Raw genomic sequence first — 16,158 nt, forward strand, 5'->3', positions numbered from 1 at the left:
TCCGATCATTTCTGGACTTCAGAAAAATAACAGGGCAATTCTGCTGCTGCGAAGAACTCAGAAAAACCGCAGCAGCTCAAAATGCGCGTGCCACTACCGATCCCTGTTTGCAACCTCCAGGTTTATCTTGTGAATCGTGTTTGCCCACCCAAGTGTTAACACGGTGTGGCACCCTGCAGCTCCCTTGAACAGATCTCAAGGCACCCGGGTTGGGAATCGCTGGGCTAGACATTCAGCTGTGTACAGAGGAGATGGTTATTCTTTAGGCTGGTGCCAGGCAGTCGGCACCTGCTCGGGCAAGCAGAGGGATCACTTCGGGGAACTTACGTTTGACGAATTTGATTAAGGAGACGTCCTGCATTGCATCCGATTCAGTTCTGAGCTGGCTGAGCATGCTTTTGCTCTTCTTAGCATCACTCTCCTTCTCTCGTGCCACCTGGGAAAAGACCAGAGAGAGGCTGTCAGGTTTCGAGCGTGCTGCCAGCTGGTCGGGTGAACTCTCCTGCTCTCTGCAGCTGCAGCCCAGCTGCAGGGTTTCACTACAAGAACACGTGCTCGTCCTGAATCATGGCTCAGCCTTCTATCCAGAGGAGGATGCAAATGACCTATGTCTCACCCCCCACCAATCTCAAAGTATTTAACACATGAGATAAAAATAATACCACTCAACAGCACTGGGTGGCATAGGCGTGGGCAGGAAGTGAAGAATACAGCACGTGGCATACAGTAGCCTGGGATGCTCTTGCAACTGCTAGAGAAACTGAAGCAGTAAAATGCACTCCTCCGACTCAGAATTTGCCCAGGATACCAGGACAGACATCCCCGACTCGGGGGAAGATCAGGAAGCCTGAAATGATCACAAATGCACAGGTCACATCGATTTTCTACCCACTACGAAGACAGCACCTCGACAAGCCAAACATCTTGCTGGTCGCTGCTGGCCAAATAGCAATGCTCCTGTCTCGCTTCCCAGAGGACCTCGCTTTCCCATTTCCCTACATAGCATCGCTTCATTCTGGACATCTCGGCAGGCTGCTGACAAAGACGCCATGGCTGCAGGCCAAGCGTGCAAAAAGGAATTAATCTGCTGTTTCCATTAAAAGGGACAGAACCAGACTTTCTTTCCCTTCCTTTCATTTTTCTAACAGTAATGAATAGTGCTTCATAAATATCAAATCGGGCCATTATCAAGGTACAGAACAGCATGTGCCAGGCTGCTGTTAATATGGAAATTGAGGGAAATTAGCCTTGGCATTGACAAGAGAGGTACCAACCAGGAAGAGCTCCGATTCCCCAGGGGCTGCCCTAGCCGCGGCTGCATGTGAGGCAGCACAGAAATCAAAGGCACCAGAGCATCTCCCATTCCACCCATCTCTGGGGTGATGATTCAAGGAGCCAGGTCCAGAGACAGACTCACTTCAGCAGCTTGATAGCTCCCCTCCCTCCTGGCCTCTGTGGGAGCAATCGCACAGAGACAGAGGGCAGCCAGCGGGCTGGTTTCCTCTGGTCCCTGATATAGTTTAGCCTCCATGTGGTTTTTCCCAGTTTGAACGCTGCTGCTATTGACTTTGCATCTGCTTGCTGCAGCAAGTAGGATCTGAGGGGACCTGTGCGCTCTGCGGGTCGTTCTGCCGCGCCGAGCGGGCCCCGTTTTGTGCTCACTGTCTCTAAGCAAGCACGCAGGGAGGCCACAATCGCAAGGTCAATGCCGAAGGCAGAGACGCTATTCCTGTATCTACCAGGGACTCACTAGTGGCCTCAGGACGGTCACTCGACTTCTTTGTGCTTCGTTTCCTCACCTGTGGGGGACAAACAAGGACAGGACTCTTTACAAGCCAGGGAGGATTTCTTACTCTGCAGGGCACTGCAAGGCTCGGTGGATGGGAGGAACTAATTAGAGCGCAGTCTTATACCATATATATAGCAGTTCAACTTGTTCAGACTGCACTGTGGCTTTTAGGACAGAACCACAGGATATTTTTATGCTGGTATTCTTCTGACACAGTGTCATCGGTTCAGTAATGAGGCTGCTGCTGCAACATTTGACATTAATTTAATGGGAATCAGGGCAAATGAACTAATTCAATATAGATTAACTGTCCTTAGCAACATTAATTCAAAAGAAGAATTGGGCAACTCTTCTGTTAAAATGATCTGTTTTCCTCTGGAAACAGGAGAGGCTATTAAAGCATTAGAGGGGTCGAAGTAGCGAACACTGAGAAGGCCAGACTCCCTTCTTTAAAGCGGTGCTAAGTCATTTTTTACCTGTAGAACCTGATTGAATTACAGTTTAAAACACACAAAATAAACAAAACCCATTAAAATTACTTTCCCTTTCACTGCATTAAATGGTATAGTAATGCCCAGCCTCTACTTGGTTGTTTTCATGAAGTCAGAGCTTAAGGATCTAAGAGTATAGTTCAGCTTGACCATTCGTCTCCAAAAACACAGTAAGTTCATGTCGAATGAGACCATCTGGGTTTGCTATTGTGTGCTTATCTCCCAGGTGAGATGACACTCTCAGTGGGGGCAGATGGCAGGACAAGGAGCAATGGGCTCAAGCTGCAGCAAGGAAAGTTGAGGTTGGATATTAGCAAAAACTTTCTCACTAGGAGGGTGGTGAAGCACTGGAATGAGTTCTCCAGAGAGGTGGTGGAGTCTCCATCCTTGGAGGATTTTAAGACCTAGGTGGACAAAGCCATGGCTGGGATGATGCAGTTGGGGCTGGTTCTGCTTGGAGCAGGGGGTTGGACTAGACGTGACCTCCTGAGGTCCCTTCAACCCTCATGGTCTATGATTCTGTGACAAGGTGCCAGGCTCTGTCCACATAGGAAGAAATAGTCCCTGATCTAAGAAGTGTTTAGCAGCATGGGAGCATCCCCAGGGCGGGATCGCATTGAGAAACCCTACTCGCACCCACATTTATAGGATCCAAGTCAAAGGCACCAGTCTGACCCTAGAGATCCAGTGGCTCACATGTGCAAAACTGATCACAGAATATGGGGCCAAAGAAGAAAATGCCCATTTCTCATTCCCCGCTTTCCCTGCTGTCTTGCTCTGATTGACCTTTTTCTCCCTTGGTTCTTGGATGTTACTCGCCGGGTGGAGGAAAGGAGGAGATGAATTCCTTGGCGCCAAAGCCCGCCAACAACTGGTTGTCCACCAGCAGAGGAAGTTGCTGGAGGAGTGAGATGGAAAGTCGAGCTCCTAAGACAGCTGCCCTTCAATTGCCATAGAGCTGCCCTCATTTCTCAGGACGCTTCCTTCTGGAAAGTGTGCTAGACATACGGGAGACCTCTGATTGCTTAATGCTGTCTCTGGCCCTTGGTTCAGCCTCCCCACCAACAGCTCTTGTCCCTCTTCCCTATCTCAGGGCTATCCAGCTGCCTCCTCCAGCCAGCTCGGTGCACAATGCAGCTACATTTGGGAAGAGCAGAAGTAGCCCCGGGGAGCAGAAGTACCCAACGCGGCCGAGGAGTTTCACCAACAGCTCTTGGTGTGCAGAGTGGCGAGGACACGGGGTTTCACTCTTACTCAGGGAGGACACATCTGGCAACCTGCCCTGTTTAAGGAAGTCAGTGTATTTCCTGCACAGTGATCTGAAAACCAGAGAAATAGTGCACAATTCCTGAAAACTGAGCTTCTATAAATAATTCCTGTGGGGGAGGAGAGCGGGGTTAAATTGACTCCTCAAAAACCATTCGTCAAAGAGCCTTTTGCAATGGCTGGGTTTTACCGTACTTTTGGTTTTTCACACCCATCACCTCTTGGTGTTCGTTTTGGGAAGTTCAGCTGCGTTTCTAGGAGCACCCCCCAATGCTCTAACCTAGGGCTGAACACCCCCAAGATAATAACGACGATTTACTATTTCTCCAACATGCGCCATGTGGAAGATCTGGGCTGATCTCAGTTACCTAAGGGTAAATGGAGAGCCTGCAGTTACCCCAGCGTCTAACAGAGATCAGAAGCTAGGCACAGGAAGATATGGCAGTGGAGACCGGATAAGGAGGTAGAACAAAATGACTGGGTACCTCTTCTCTTGCAACAAATACTCTAGGATGAAGGAAGACTACGGTAGCCAAGCAGCTGTTAACCACAGCTGGAGCACTGGCTATAAAGTCAGAAGGAAGAGCAGGCTCGACTAGGACCACCCCCATTATTTTCTGCATATCTGAGGGTACGTCTACACTGTTGTCCCAAAACAGGCTCCCCAGAGAGGTGGTGGCATCTCCATCCTTGGAGGTTTTGAAGGCCTGGCTAGACAAAGCCCTGGCTGGGATGATGTAGTTGGGGCTGGCCCTGCTTGGAGCAGGGGCTTGGACTGGATGTGACCTCCTGAGGTCCCTGCTACCCTCATTTTCTAGGAGTCTCTGATTAATTGAACACTATGAAAGGATGGCCAAGTTAAACTAGCTAGCCAGTTCAACTAGCTAGCTCAGCTACCAGTCTATCTATGGGTGCACGGATCTCCCTGTGGGCTAATTTGCCCTGCGGAGAAGCAGGGCACTGAGTTCAGTGCTGCCAGGTCTCAAATGCTGTGATTAGCCAAGCTTGCTCGTTACAGGGCTGCCATGCAGGCATCTGGGGAGCGTTTCACAAGGATGCCTCCAGGAGGTATTGCCCGGCCTGACTGCTAATCAGCTCCAGCTACCGAGAGCTCCTCCCCACCACTTGTGGTCTGATGCTACTCCAGCAAGTGCCAGTCCCTCGAGTGTCTCAGCTGTAGGACCCCGCAGACAATGGACTTCTCTCCCTAGGCAGAGACCCCATATTGCGCCAAATAATGGACGTGGAGATGTGGAGCGAAGTCCCAGCACAATTTGGGTGCACCTCGCTGAGACGAGCATCATGGTGGGGAAGGCCCAGACCTCCCCGCGCTGGAATTCGCCAGCTAGACTCTGAGCCTTCGAAAAACCCAATTTCCTTTTCGCAGAGAAAAGCAGATGGGGTTGGCCTGAAAACGGGCCAGGTCTCTGGCAAGACTGTACAGTCCCAGCTTGTGTCTCTGTGGTATTTCACTTGCAAGAAGGGCGGTCACAGGCTTGGCCAACGTGATGTTATTTGGGGTGAAATCTAAATCTAAATTTAAGTATGAATACCCCTGAACTGCGACGGACAGCTTTGCTTTGCTTCTTCTAGGGCTCCTGCTGATTCCCTCTCCTGCTGTGCAAAATGCAACCCTCGGGGCTTGGGGAAAAACAAGGTCACAGGCACTATTTTAATATTACACATATAAGGTATATTAAAAAAAAAACTCCCTGGCTGCCCACAAAAATCAATTCAGAGTTATTAATGTCCTCAGCTAATGAGCAGGTCATGCTCCCCGCAAACACCTCATTATGTCTCCTCCAGCAAATGCAGGGCCCTGCTATTTATTCAAGAGAATCATTGATACTTGACTAGATGATTATTTTTATAGTAGCACGGTGCCACAAACATGCCCGGTTAAATAGACGTCTCGAGAAATATAATGAGCTAGGACATGCCATCCTACCTTTCCTTCTACCTGGCTTCAGGCTAGCACACCTAACCCCGCTACCTTTCTAGAAAGCCATCTACGGGATGCCTCCCAGCGCCCCAAACCCATGGGTAGGGTGGTGCCATTACACCCATTTTGCAGCTAGGCAAAATGAAGTGCCAAGGTCCAGCACGACAGCGCTTGTGACAAAGCCAGGTGCAGCACTCGAGGCTTTCTGGTACCTGCTCATGGACTCGAAGTGCGAGAAAACCCCTCTTCCTTAGCTGGCTCATTCAATCTAGATGTGGCTGGAAAGAGTTCTGCATCTTTCCTTTACTTTTAGCTCTCTGTGTTCACTAGAAACCACGCAAGCAGCTCCTAGGAATTGCCGCCTCGTTGTGAAAAGGCTCCCTGGTTCATGAGCCGAGCTGGCGTCAGCGTAACATTGAAGAAGTAATTTTTTTCACTTCCTTTCCTAAATGTTATAGCGAAAGCTGCTGCAGGAAACTCATCACTTCTCTGGAGAGATCCTGCTTCCCGCTTGACAGAGCTCCTGTGGGCGGAGGCAGCGGGGAAGCCAGTCTCAGCTGCGGCCGCAGCAGCAGTGGGAGGTTTCCTTCTTCCCGTGCAATGCGCCTGGGCACTCTGCCTGCACCTTTTTTTTGCCAGGTGCTAAGTACCTCTGCCTCCCGCTGCTGTTCTCTGGGGCTTGGAGCACCTCTGGAAATTCAGCCTTAAATAATTCGAGCAAGATTCTCTTTTCATAGGATCATCGAAAATTCAGGCGGGAAGGGAGCTCGGGAGGTCACATCTAGTCCACCCCCCTGCTCCAAGCAGGACCAGCCCCAACTACATCATCCCAGCCAAGGCTTTCTCTACCTGGGTCTTCAAAACCTCCAAGGATGGAGACTCCCCCACCTCTCTGGGTAACTTGTTCCAGTGCTTTGCTACCCTTTTAGTGAGAAAGTTTTTCCTAATATCCAACCTCAACTTTCCTTGCTGCAACCTGAGCCCATTGCTCCTTGCTCTGTCGTCAGCCCCCACGGACAACATGATTCATAGATGCTCAACAGATCATCGAGTCCAACCCCTTGCCTAGGCAGGAAAGAGCGCTGGGGTCAGATGATCCCAGCCAGGTGCCTATCCAGCCTTCCTCTTTGCAACCCCCTGCAGGGAGGTGAAGGCAGCTATCAAATCCCCTCGGTCTTCTCTTCTGCAGCCTCTTCTCACCAGTCCTGTGCTGCAGCCCCTAAGCCATGCGGCCAGTCCTTGGCCCTAGATCCTATGTAATAAACCAGCAAGCGCCCTCTCACTCGTGGAACATCTGCCACCTCTCTTCTCACTTGCACCTCTGACGGCGAGTCTTGCTGCGAAGTTTCGAAGGGAGGCTGCAACGCCAGATGGGGAGAGGAGCCTGTGCAAGGAGATGGGAGGCTGCTGGCACGCTGTGGGCAGAGACTGGATGGTGTAAGATGCCAGGTCTAAGGAAGGGCTGGTGAATAAATGCCACGGACAGCAGAGGAAATGGCACGATCATGATCCGCAGGGACAAAGAAATTCCCTTGAAGGTTTCAGTACTCTTTGATAGGCTGTGTGCGTGGAGGGGTGGGACAATATTTCCTAAAGTCTCTGTCTGATTCGGTCCCGAGGGAAATTCAGAGAAAACCTCCTTGTTCAGAGAAAACACTGAGCAAGTAACCACCAGTGAAGGTTTCCTACATCTGCACACTGTGCAGAAATCTAGGAAATACATTTCTGAGGTCACCGAGGAGTCATTGTACTGCAACGCTTTTTGGTCACAACCGACCTGGGTTGGATTTGAACTCGCAGTCTACGAATGAGATCTCCTACATGACACCCTCAAAAATGCATTTTGCATAAATGGCTGCACGTTAACAACTGCACAGACAGTGTCTCGTGTAGACGTGGCCACTGGATGCATCTACACATGCACTTCAATGCACATTAAAGCATCGCGAAAAAAACGTGCTCTTTAGCTAATGCGCATTAAAATAGGCTAATGCACATTTTTCTAGTACCCCACAATGGAGGTACTAGATTTAATGTGCATTACCTAAAGTGCATTAATGAATATGTAGATGTGCTCAGAGGTACTAGATTTGATGTACGTTAAATAAAGCACGTTAACGCACGTGTAGACATGCACTAGCTATAGGCTGACTTACAGGTATTTTTGTATTATTTCTAATCCACGTCACCAAAAAAAAAAAAAAAGAACCTGCCATTTTCTTTCTTTTCTGTGCCTTGTGCTAAGAAATGAGATTTCAGCTCCATCTATCTCCAGCTGACTGACACAAGCTGGGGATGCTGAGCATATGCTGTACAACCTTCTGGTTGAGCACCCGTCTGGGAGTACAATGAAGCTGTCTGCAGAGTTGAGTGGCTTATAAAAATAAATGTACTGGATATACCAGGAGGGATGGGTTTTGCATTATGATGCCTATTCAGTGGCACTCAGCCATAATACCGGATCCCCTTCAATTGCTGCATTGTGACATAATGTAATCATGTTAAAGGAATAATACGTTCGTTATAGTCCCATTTGTTTTCTGCTCTCTTTTACATTCCTCTCCTGTAACAGTCACAGTGGAAGTGCAGCAGTTCGGGATGATAAAGGTCCAACACCACAGGGGATTGAGCATTACCTATATTCTGCGCGGTGCTTGCTGACTTCAGAGCAAGGGAGAGGGAGAGGTATATATCTTATTTAGTTAGCCTGCAAGGTGCACATCTCTGTCTTCAACGTGATCAATGACTGACTTCAACGCAGCAGGAGCAGAGGTTGCCCAACACTTTCCAAGGGGCTCTCGGTACGTTGCAAGGCTGAACGGTAGCAGAGCAATTTTTAAAGGCTTTGTTTAATTAAATACTTTGCAAGTAAGTGATCACAAACCAGGACTGGGAAGACTGAAGAGCAAGATCATTCAGCCCAGTGTCACGAAATTGCCACCCGATCCTTTTGTGCTGTTAAGCATTACATGCTCACTGCATACTTCAAGTGCGCGTAGCCAAGTTCTTCCTCCTTTAGAAGGATAAAGTGACCTTAACCTTTTAGGGAAAGGGTATATTTTCTCTTCTGGTTTGTGTTAGCATTAGTGAATCCATCTGAGGTGATTCTTATACTTAAAAGCAAGAAGAGAGAAAAGACTAATACTGATGACACAGCGATAATCAGTAGAAAAACATATTTTAAAGGACAGAATAATTAAAGACATGGAACTAAATGCAACAGGGGATAAAATGCAACACGGTGCATTGAAGGTAGGTCCTGCCAGACTAATCTATTTCATGGATAAGAGAATAGATTTTCTAATACAATGGAAATGTGTCAGATATAATTTATCTGGACTTAAAAAAAGAACCTGGTACAGTGCCACAAGGGAAATTACTAATTAAGCTGGAAAAGATGGGGAACAATACAAGAATGTTTAGCTTGTTCCTCAACTATCTAAAAAGGAAGACAGAAATGAATCATTTTGACACAGAAAGTTTTGGGCTGGAGGGAGATTACTGGTGGATTTTGTCTATTATTTTTAGTAAGGACTTTGACACAGAGGGGACCGTGTGCTAATGACCCGCAAGGATGACAAAATTAGGAGGCACCGTCAGCACACAGGAGGGTCAGGAAATCACAAGGAAGAACTGGACACAGCGAAGGACTGGAGTAATAGAAAGGCACTGCAATGTAACAGTGGCGATCACGCACTGAGACACCAGCAAAGAGAATTTCTGCTCAAAGCGAAGAGCGAGTGAAATGGAAATGATAAAGACCAGGGGATGCAGCGGATCATAAAATGAGTAAGAGCTACCAAGGTGAAGTAGCAATGAAAAGGACTGGGAAATCAACAGGGAGACGCTGATGTCATTTTACGTGGCGGCGAGACCTCATTTGGAATACTTTTCACCGTTCTAGGCACTCATGGCCAAGTGAGAACAGGAGCAAAGGCGGCTTGCTAGGAGGATCCAAGGGGTGGAGAACCTTTCTGACAAGAGAAGGCTGAAAAAGGCATCCTTGTTTCAGCAAGACACAGGCTGAGCAGGGACATACACCTGCGCTCTGAGTGCATCTGTATGTGCAATTAATGTTCCTGAATTTTCTCTGTAGAAAATTCAGGCTCATTAAAGTGCTCCCAAGTGCACATCTACACATCTGTTGGGAGCAAATTGTGCCCTGCTTTGTCCCCCCTGCAGCAGCCAAGGGGAACTCCACATTCCCCTGGGTGCCAGACCCCAGCTGTCCCAACTGGGAGTATCCCCGATTTGTGCAGGGCAGTAGGAGGGGGTTCTCCTTGCTCCCTGCTGCCTAGGCTGACCGGGAGCAATTTGCTTCTGATCAGAGTCTACACATGTGCGTCGGCTCATTCGTTTAATGCGCCGATTTCTAGTATCTATATCTACAGGTGCTAGAACATGGCATATTAGACTAATCTACTGAGCAGTAATTGCTGCACATGTGTCAACGGTGATGCTTTACTGCACATTAGATTAGTTTAATGCGGAGTAAAACGTCTCATATAAATGCACCCTATTGGTGTACCAAGGTGATAAGCACCAGAGTGGGAAAAAATCTTGTTAGGCTAAAGGACAAAAACTAGCTGTGAATAAATTTAAGGAGGGAATTAGAAGATGATTTCTAAGCATCAGACCAATGGGGTTCTTAAACAGTGACCCAGTAGGAAAAATGGGGTGCAAAATCTTGCCTACCTTTAAGATGGAGCTTGATTTACAGTAAAATCTGGTTAATTTGTGACTCCAAGTGGTTGGTAACAATGACTGGTTATCTGTGAGTAACTACTTAGCAGCAGTTAGTCATTTTCAGCTTTTCGGGGGATGTATTCCAGTTTCCGTAGAAAGACAAGAAATGATTTCTGACATTCATAATGAAGAAACAATGCATTACAAAAAAGCAAGTGCACGCTGTCTGCCTTCAAGCTCCCTATGGAGCTCTACAGTTTAAACCTGTACCAGAACATAAGTTCAGTGCACATAAACCAGTTTCAAAATGACCGAAACCGGTTTGAGATAAACTTGGCTGAATGTAGTATGAGACTTAACTGGTTAAGCTCAAATTGGTTTATGGAACTTCTGTCCCAGGTGCCTTCTTGGTTTAAATTAAAGCAGAGTCCCCCAGCATCCCAGCATGCTCTGCAGTCCTGGGCTAGGCTGTGATCTCTGCTCCAGTAGAGCAGGGCAGGCCCCTCCCTTCTGCTCCCTTGCTACAGCAGAGGTGGGCAGGGGCGGGGGTATGGCCAGATGCCTGCCCCCCGCTAATGTGAAGGTTTATTCTCCTCCCTCCCCTGTCCCACCATCATGGATCCCAGTGGGGTCTGACAGGCAGGGGCATCTGTCAGGCATTTCTCTGCTCGCTGCTCCAGTGGCAGGGGTGTGGCCAGCTCCGGCAGTAGCCTGGAGTGCACTGGCCAGGGAGGGGGTTTAATTCCCCGCTCCCTATCCCACCAACATGAACACAAGCCGGGGTCTGTCTGGCGCTCCCCCCCTTGCTGCTGCATGGGTGAGGATGGGGGTGCAGCCAGAGGCCGTCTAGGCATGGCCCCCTTAGGCAAAGGAGGCAGGGAGGAGGGTTATTTCCACCCTCCCTCTGGTGTCTGGAAGAGAAGGAAGGGTAGGAGCTTATTTCACCGCTCACCCCGCACAAGGACTGATCGGTGGAGGTGGCGGTCAGGGTGGGCAGACCCTGGCTCTGGTTCCCCAGAGGCAGAGGGGGTAATAACCGCTCCTGTGCCCCCTTTGCCTCAGGGGGCCATGCCAGCTGGTGTCTGGCCATGCCCCCACCCCTGCTGCCACAGCAGTGTCGGGGGAGCACCAGAGGGACCCTGGCTTGGGTCTGTGCTGGTGGGAAAGGGAGGGAGAATTAAACCCCCTTCCCAGCCAGTTTGCTCCAGGCAAGTGCCAGGGCTGGCCATGCCTCCCCAGCACAGCTTCCCTGCAGCCAAGGGCACACTCTAGCATCCTCCAGATTCTGGCCTGAGCCACTGTAGGCATGTGCAAAAGTGATGTGCGTGGGGGGGTACATGCCCCCTCCCCCCCGAGATTGGCCCTCACCAGCCGGGGAATGGGGAGCGCCGGCTGGTGCCCCCCCGAGAAGCGCCAGTGGCACTTCTGGTTTTTCCACTGGTGCTTCTGGGATTGGTGATCAGCTGCTGTGCCCCCGCCCTGGCCGGCAATCGGCCACTGGTGCTCCCCCAGAGTCAGGAGGTATCAGTTGCCCATGGATATGTGCCTGCATTTCCGGAGTTAAAAGGGAATGTCTATCCACTTACAAATTGGTTCAATCTAGGCAGGTTAGACTAACCTGCAAAGATTGAATCAATTCAGGCTCTGGGTTTTCGAATGTCTGTCCCGAACCTAAATGAGAACTGTATGATTACACAGATAACGAACGGTTTAATATGCAATTCTTTGCTATGAAAATTCCAAGTGCTCGCTATAAGAATTGCAGTTATTAGGGAGTAAAATAATCAAAGGTATTTGCTTTGCACTCCTGCATAAACTAGTTACCAAAGCAGAAGATGATTCTGGTGAATTGTCTCTCTCTCGCTGAGCCAAGAAAACCTGAAATGTATCCAGTGTTTTGCAAGCATCAGCTGGCTTCAGATGTGCTATGGATGGCACAGAGTAGTACTTGTTAAGATAACTAGGTCCCAGGAGCAAATTCTACTGTGACTTTTACAGGCATGTACATCAGGAAATGACTAATGATGCATCAACAGATGAATTAGCCAAAGAGTTTTCTGTAATTATTAAGACTCTGGAAGGGATTCAGTGCATTGGTGAATAAAGCTTAGATATGAGCTATTCTAGTGACTAATTAACCATATTTCAGTGTGTTTATGAAAGGGATATTATGGTGGGAAAATCCTATGTTCCTATCGAAGACGTCTGACAGCTCAAGGAGCTCCTGTGTGTCCAAGACATGCTTTGCCCTTTCAAAGAGGGTCTTTGTCAGGTAAGGGCAGGGGCTATTCACGTGTTGTATTGCTGTTAGCAGGATTATTCTAGGTGAACTTCAGAAGTTACAAAATTATATATATATAAATATATATATATATATATATATATATATACACACACACACACACACACACACACACACATATTCTGCAACGCATCACTTCCAAACACTACAGCATTCACTTCACATGCCACTGTGAAAACAATTATGCATTACAGGTTGGCGTACAAAGAGAAGATGAATCCAAACAAAACTACACAGAAAGTCCTAGCACTTGCTGGATGGCAATGTGCTGTGAACCATGGTCCTTATCTCAGGACAAGCCCAGGACAACTCATGTTGTCTGAGAGGAAGGAATGAATAGCAGAGAGGGAATATGGAGGCTGTCAGGAAAATCAACAAGTTTGATGTAACTGTGGAATAGTTTCCTACCATTTGTTAAATCTAGACTGGAAGAAATGCGAAGAGAATCGCACATTGACCCTTAGGTTAAGATGCCCCCACTGGTCTTTTTTCCATCTGTGAATGAATTTGGCCAAATGATGCCTTCCTGTGAAGGTCACTAGAGTAGAAGAAAAGGTCTTAGACCCCCTTCTCTACCCAGCTCATCCGTGTGGATCCTGGCATCAGTTCTGGGAGCAGCAGGCTGGAACGCAGGTATTGCTGTTTGCAATGCTTCTAGCTTGGCGAGGCGGAGTTAGAAGAAGTCTCAACCTGCCCATCTATCGGTCTCTTCCCTTGGCAGTGGGATACTTCATGATCATTAGGACACAGTGGCCACATCTACACGTGCAAGTCATCCAGGAGCAATTTACTCTCAAGTAAACTACTCGAGAGTAAACTCTTCTGGGCATATGTTTAAATGTGCAGGGATGCAGAAGCAGATTTGCTGCTCCTGGCCTGGCGCCATGCGCTGGCCCCGCAGTCATGGAGTGGGGGTTGGGAGGTCCCTGCTCCCAGGGCAGAAGGACTTTGTCCCCACCCAGGCTCTGGTGGTGGAGCCTGGCCCAGCAGCAGGCAGCTCCTGGAGGCAGGGAGCAATCTCCCAACCTTTGCTGCCAAGGTGACTGAGAGCACATTTGCTCCCAGACAGGTGTCTACATGTGCGCTACTGCACAGTAAGTAATCTCGAGTAAATTTGCTACTTGAATTTGCAGGTAGCAAATTTACTGATGATTAGAACTAATTACTGTGCAGTAAGTGCCTGCGTGTGTAGACGCAGATGCTTACTGTGCATTGATTAGCTCCGCTGCTCAGTAAAGCATCTCATGTGGACGTGCCCAATGTAGCCTATGCAGGGCCCCAAATGCAGAGTTGCCAGGAATGTGGACTTTTTTTCAGATGAGGCATTTGTCCTACCTGAGCGCCGTGCAGTCCCAGTTGCGGAGCAGGACCTTGCTGTGCTAGGTGCTGTACAAACGCAGCCCTTGGCCCAAAGAGCCTACAACCTCCCATTGCTCTATGTTAGGCTTTCTTCTATGATCATTTGACTGCTGTTGTCACTACACTGTGTGCAGAGCAGGAAGGCTGACGGCTCAGTGGCTGGGTAGATTGGGCTGTCAATCCTGAACTGTTCAACACTCCAGTTCCTTAGAAGCAGGTAAAAATGAAAGCCGTCTTTCGCACTGCGGAGGGGATGATGGCTGCTAGCTACTGGGGGCATGGCTCAGCCCAGATGGCGTCCCTCAGCCTTTGATCTTAGAAATGACCCGTCTAAACTGGTATGGAAGGGGCCTGACCTTATTTCTATTTAGGACAGCTACAGTAACTCCCTTTCCCTTCTCCTCCTCAGTCATTCATTTTTCTTCATCCCTCTGTCAGCGCCATTTCCTCCTCTCAAGCGCTTTCATAAAAGGGAAGTTCAAAGGGAGATTGCAGCAGGGCGTGCGGTCTGGGTGTTAGCCAGGGGATGAGCTTCCAGGACTCCGGGAATCTTTTTGCAAGCTTTGCCATTAATCCCGCTGTGAGATTTAGCCAAGTCTTTTAAGGCCAAAAGTGTCAAAAGTCAGTACTGTTGTGTGGGCGCCATCATGAGATGGCCAGGTAGTTTTTCAGAGATGCTGAGAAGCTGCTTGTCCTCTCGCTGGCCCAGGTCATTCTACCTCCCAGGATACAGACTAGCACAAAGAGGACATATTCTGTCATCTAATTTACATTTATTATACCCATCTTATACTACAACGTCTGGCAAGACAAACAGAATCGGGGACTTATCTGTACAGACTGCACTCAGATCATTTGGGGTTAGACACTGATCTCCATCACATCAGGAGCAAGGCAGCAGAGTTACATTAGTATACAACCACTGCTGCCCCAGAATCAGCATGCCTCAGCTCTCCTTCCCCTTTCTTCCATTAAGTTTAATTTTTTTACCGACAATAATGGCAACCCGCAATCTGCCTATATTCAGTCTGCTGGCATTCTGCATGCATATTTGTATGCTTATTTAGGTTCACTTTGTGCCGGATAAAATGGGGAATCTCCAGCTGTGAAATAAAGATTGAGAAAACATATTTCGTGAACGCTGGATGCTGCTGTAGAGAAAGGAAATGAGGGGGATGATTTCCTTGCTTCATGCTTTGTGTCACCATTTGTACCTTTGGAAGCGAGATGGCACATGCTACCATTGTGGCTCAAAAATGAGGAAACAGGAGGAGAAGGACACAATAGAAAACTGGATCCTAGTTCCTTAACTAAAATTAGGCCAGGGGTTGTCAAGGAAGTCTATTCAACCTTCAGTGCTTTGTGGTCTCTCAAGGACGGGGGCACGTAACAAAAGAAATGGGCCAAAGCAAAACCCTGGCTCTGAACACGCATGGACCATGGTGAAGTTGTAGTTGTACTTGCACATAGACCCTTCTCTCTTTCCCCAGGGTTAGTTTTCATTGTGTGGCATCTGCGTAGCACCTGCCCAACTGTTTTCTCATGATTTTACAGGAGAGCCAACCTGAAAAGTCAAGGGAGCTGGAGCACTTTCCTAGCAAGAGAGCACGCTTCTGGGGGAATGTTGTGCTTTCATAACTCTAATTCCCCCGACTCGTTGGGAAAGAGGGAAAATTACTCTTTCTGGTGTTAAAGCGATTAGCATTGCGCTGGTAAATGAACAGCAATTTGCTGCAAGGGCAAGGCCGTAAAAGCACTGGGTTTTCTGCGGTGGCTGCGGGAAACAGCGTGTGCTAACATAGATTTCCAACAGATTTCCCAGGGCCCCCTATGACAGCCAAATGTTCTTGCCGGCAGACTGGCACGTAGTCAACCTATGAGAACGACTGTTCGAGGCAAAGTCCTTCAATGCTCCTTTTGCGGCAAATCAACCTGCCCGCTTCTGCCACTGCCACATCTCCCTCTCCCGGGTCGTGGGTCAAGGAACATTTCTTTCTTTCAGGTTTCCTCTTTTGAAATGCATTCCAGTGCATCAGTGTCCCCCGAAGTTTTCTGGGACAAATCCGTTTGGCTCGATGGGCAGCATGTGAAATCAAAGAGACCCAGCAAAATCAGCACTGCAGTGAGGCAAGTAAAAGCTCCTTTTAACTATCAACAGGCAGAGAAGAGGAAGGTTCAAGGTTTGCTGGCATCAAAGTAGTCTTGCTTCCAGTGTCACAACATCTACCAAATTGCCCTCGGCCAGATCATGCGGAGCGGGGTACGCACTCTGGTTTTAGTATGGGATTATATTTTTCTTGACGCAGTCCACTGATTTACGACC

The 16,158-nt window shown here is 48.5% G+C and overlaps 1 protein-coding gene across 3 annotated transcripts in view; it reads right to left on the minus strand.

Annotated features, from left to right (window-relative positions):
- SLCO2B1 (solute carrier organic anion transporter family member 2B1) overlaps positions 1–16,158 on the minus strand; it is a 146,141-nt gene that overhangs the window by 45,798 nt on the left and 84,185 nt on the right. For all 3 annotated transcript variants that reach the window (XM_059723151.1, XM_059723145.1, XM_006262689.4), the window contains exon 8: positions 328–436. In XM_059723151.1, the coding sequence (XP_059579134.1) occupies positions 328–436 (109 nt within the window). The remainder of the gene's footprint in view (positions 1–327; positions 437–16,158) is intronic.

The sequence above is a fragment of the Alligator mississippiensis genome, chromosome 1 (genome assembly GCF_030867095.1).
Source record: "Alligator mississippiensis isolate rAllMis1 chromosome 1, rAllMis1, whole genome shotgun sequence".
Lineage (NCBI taxonomy): Eukaryota > Metazoa > Chordata > Crocodylia > Alligatoridae > Alligator > Alligator mississippiensis.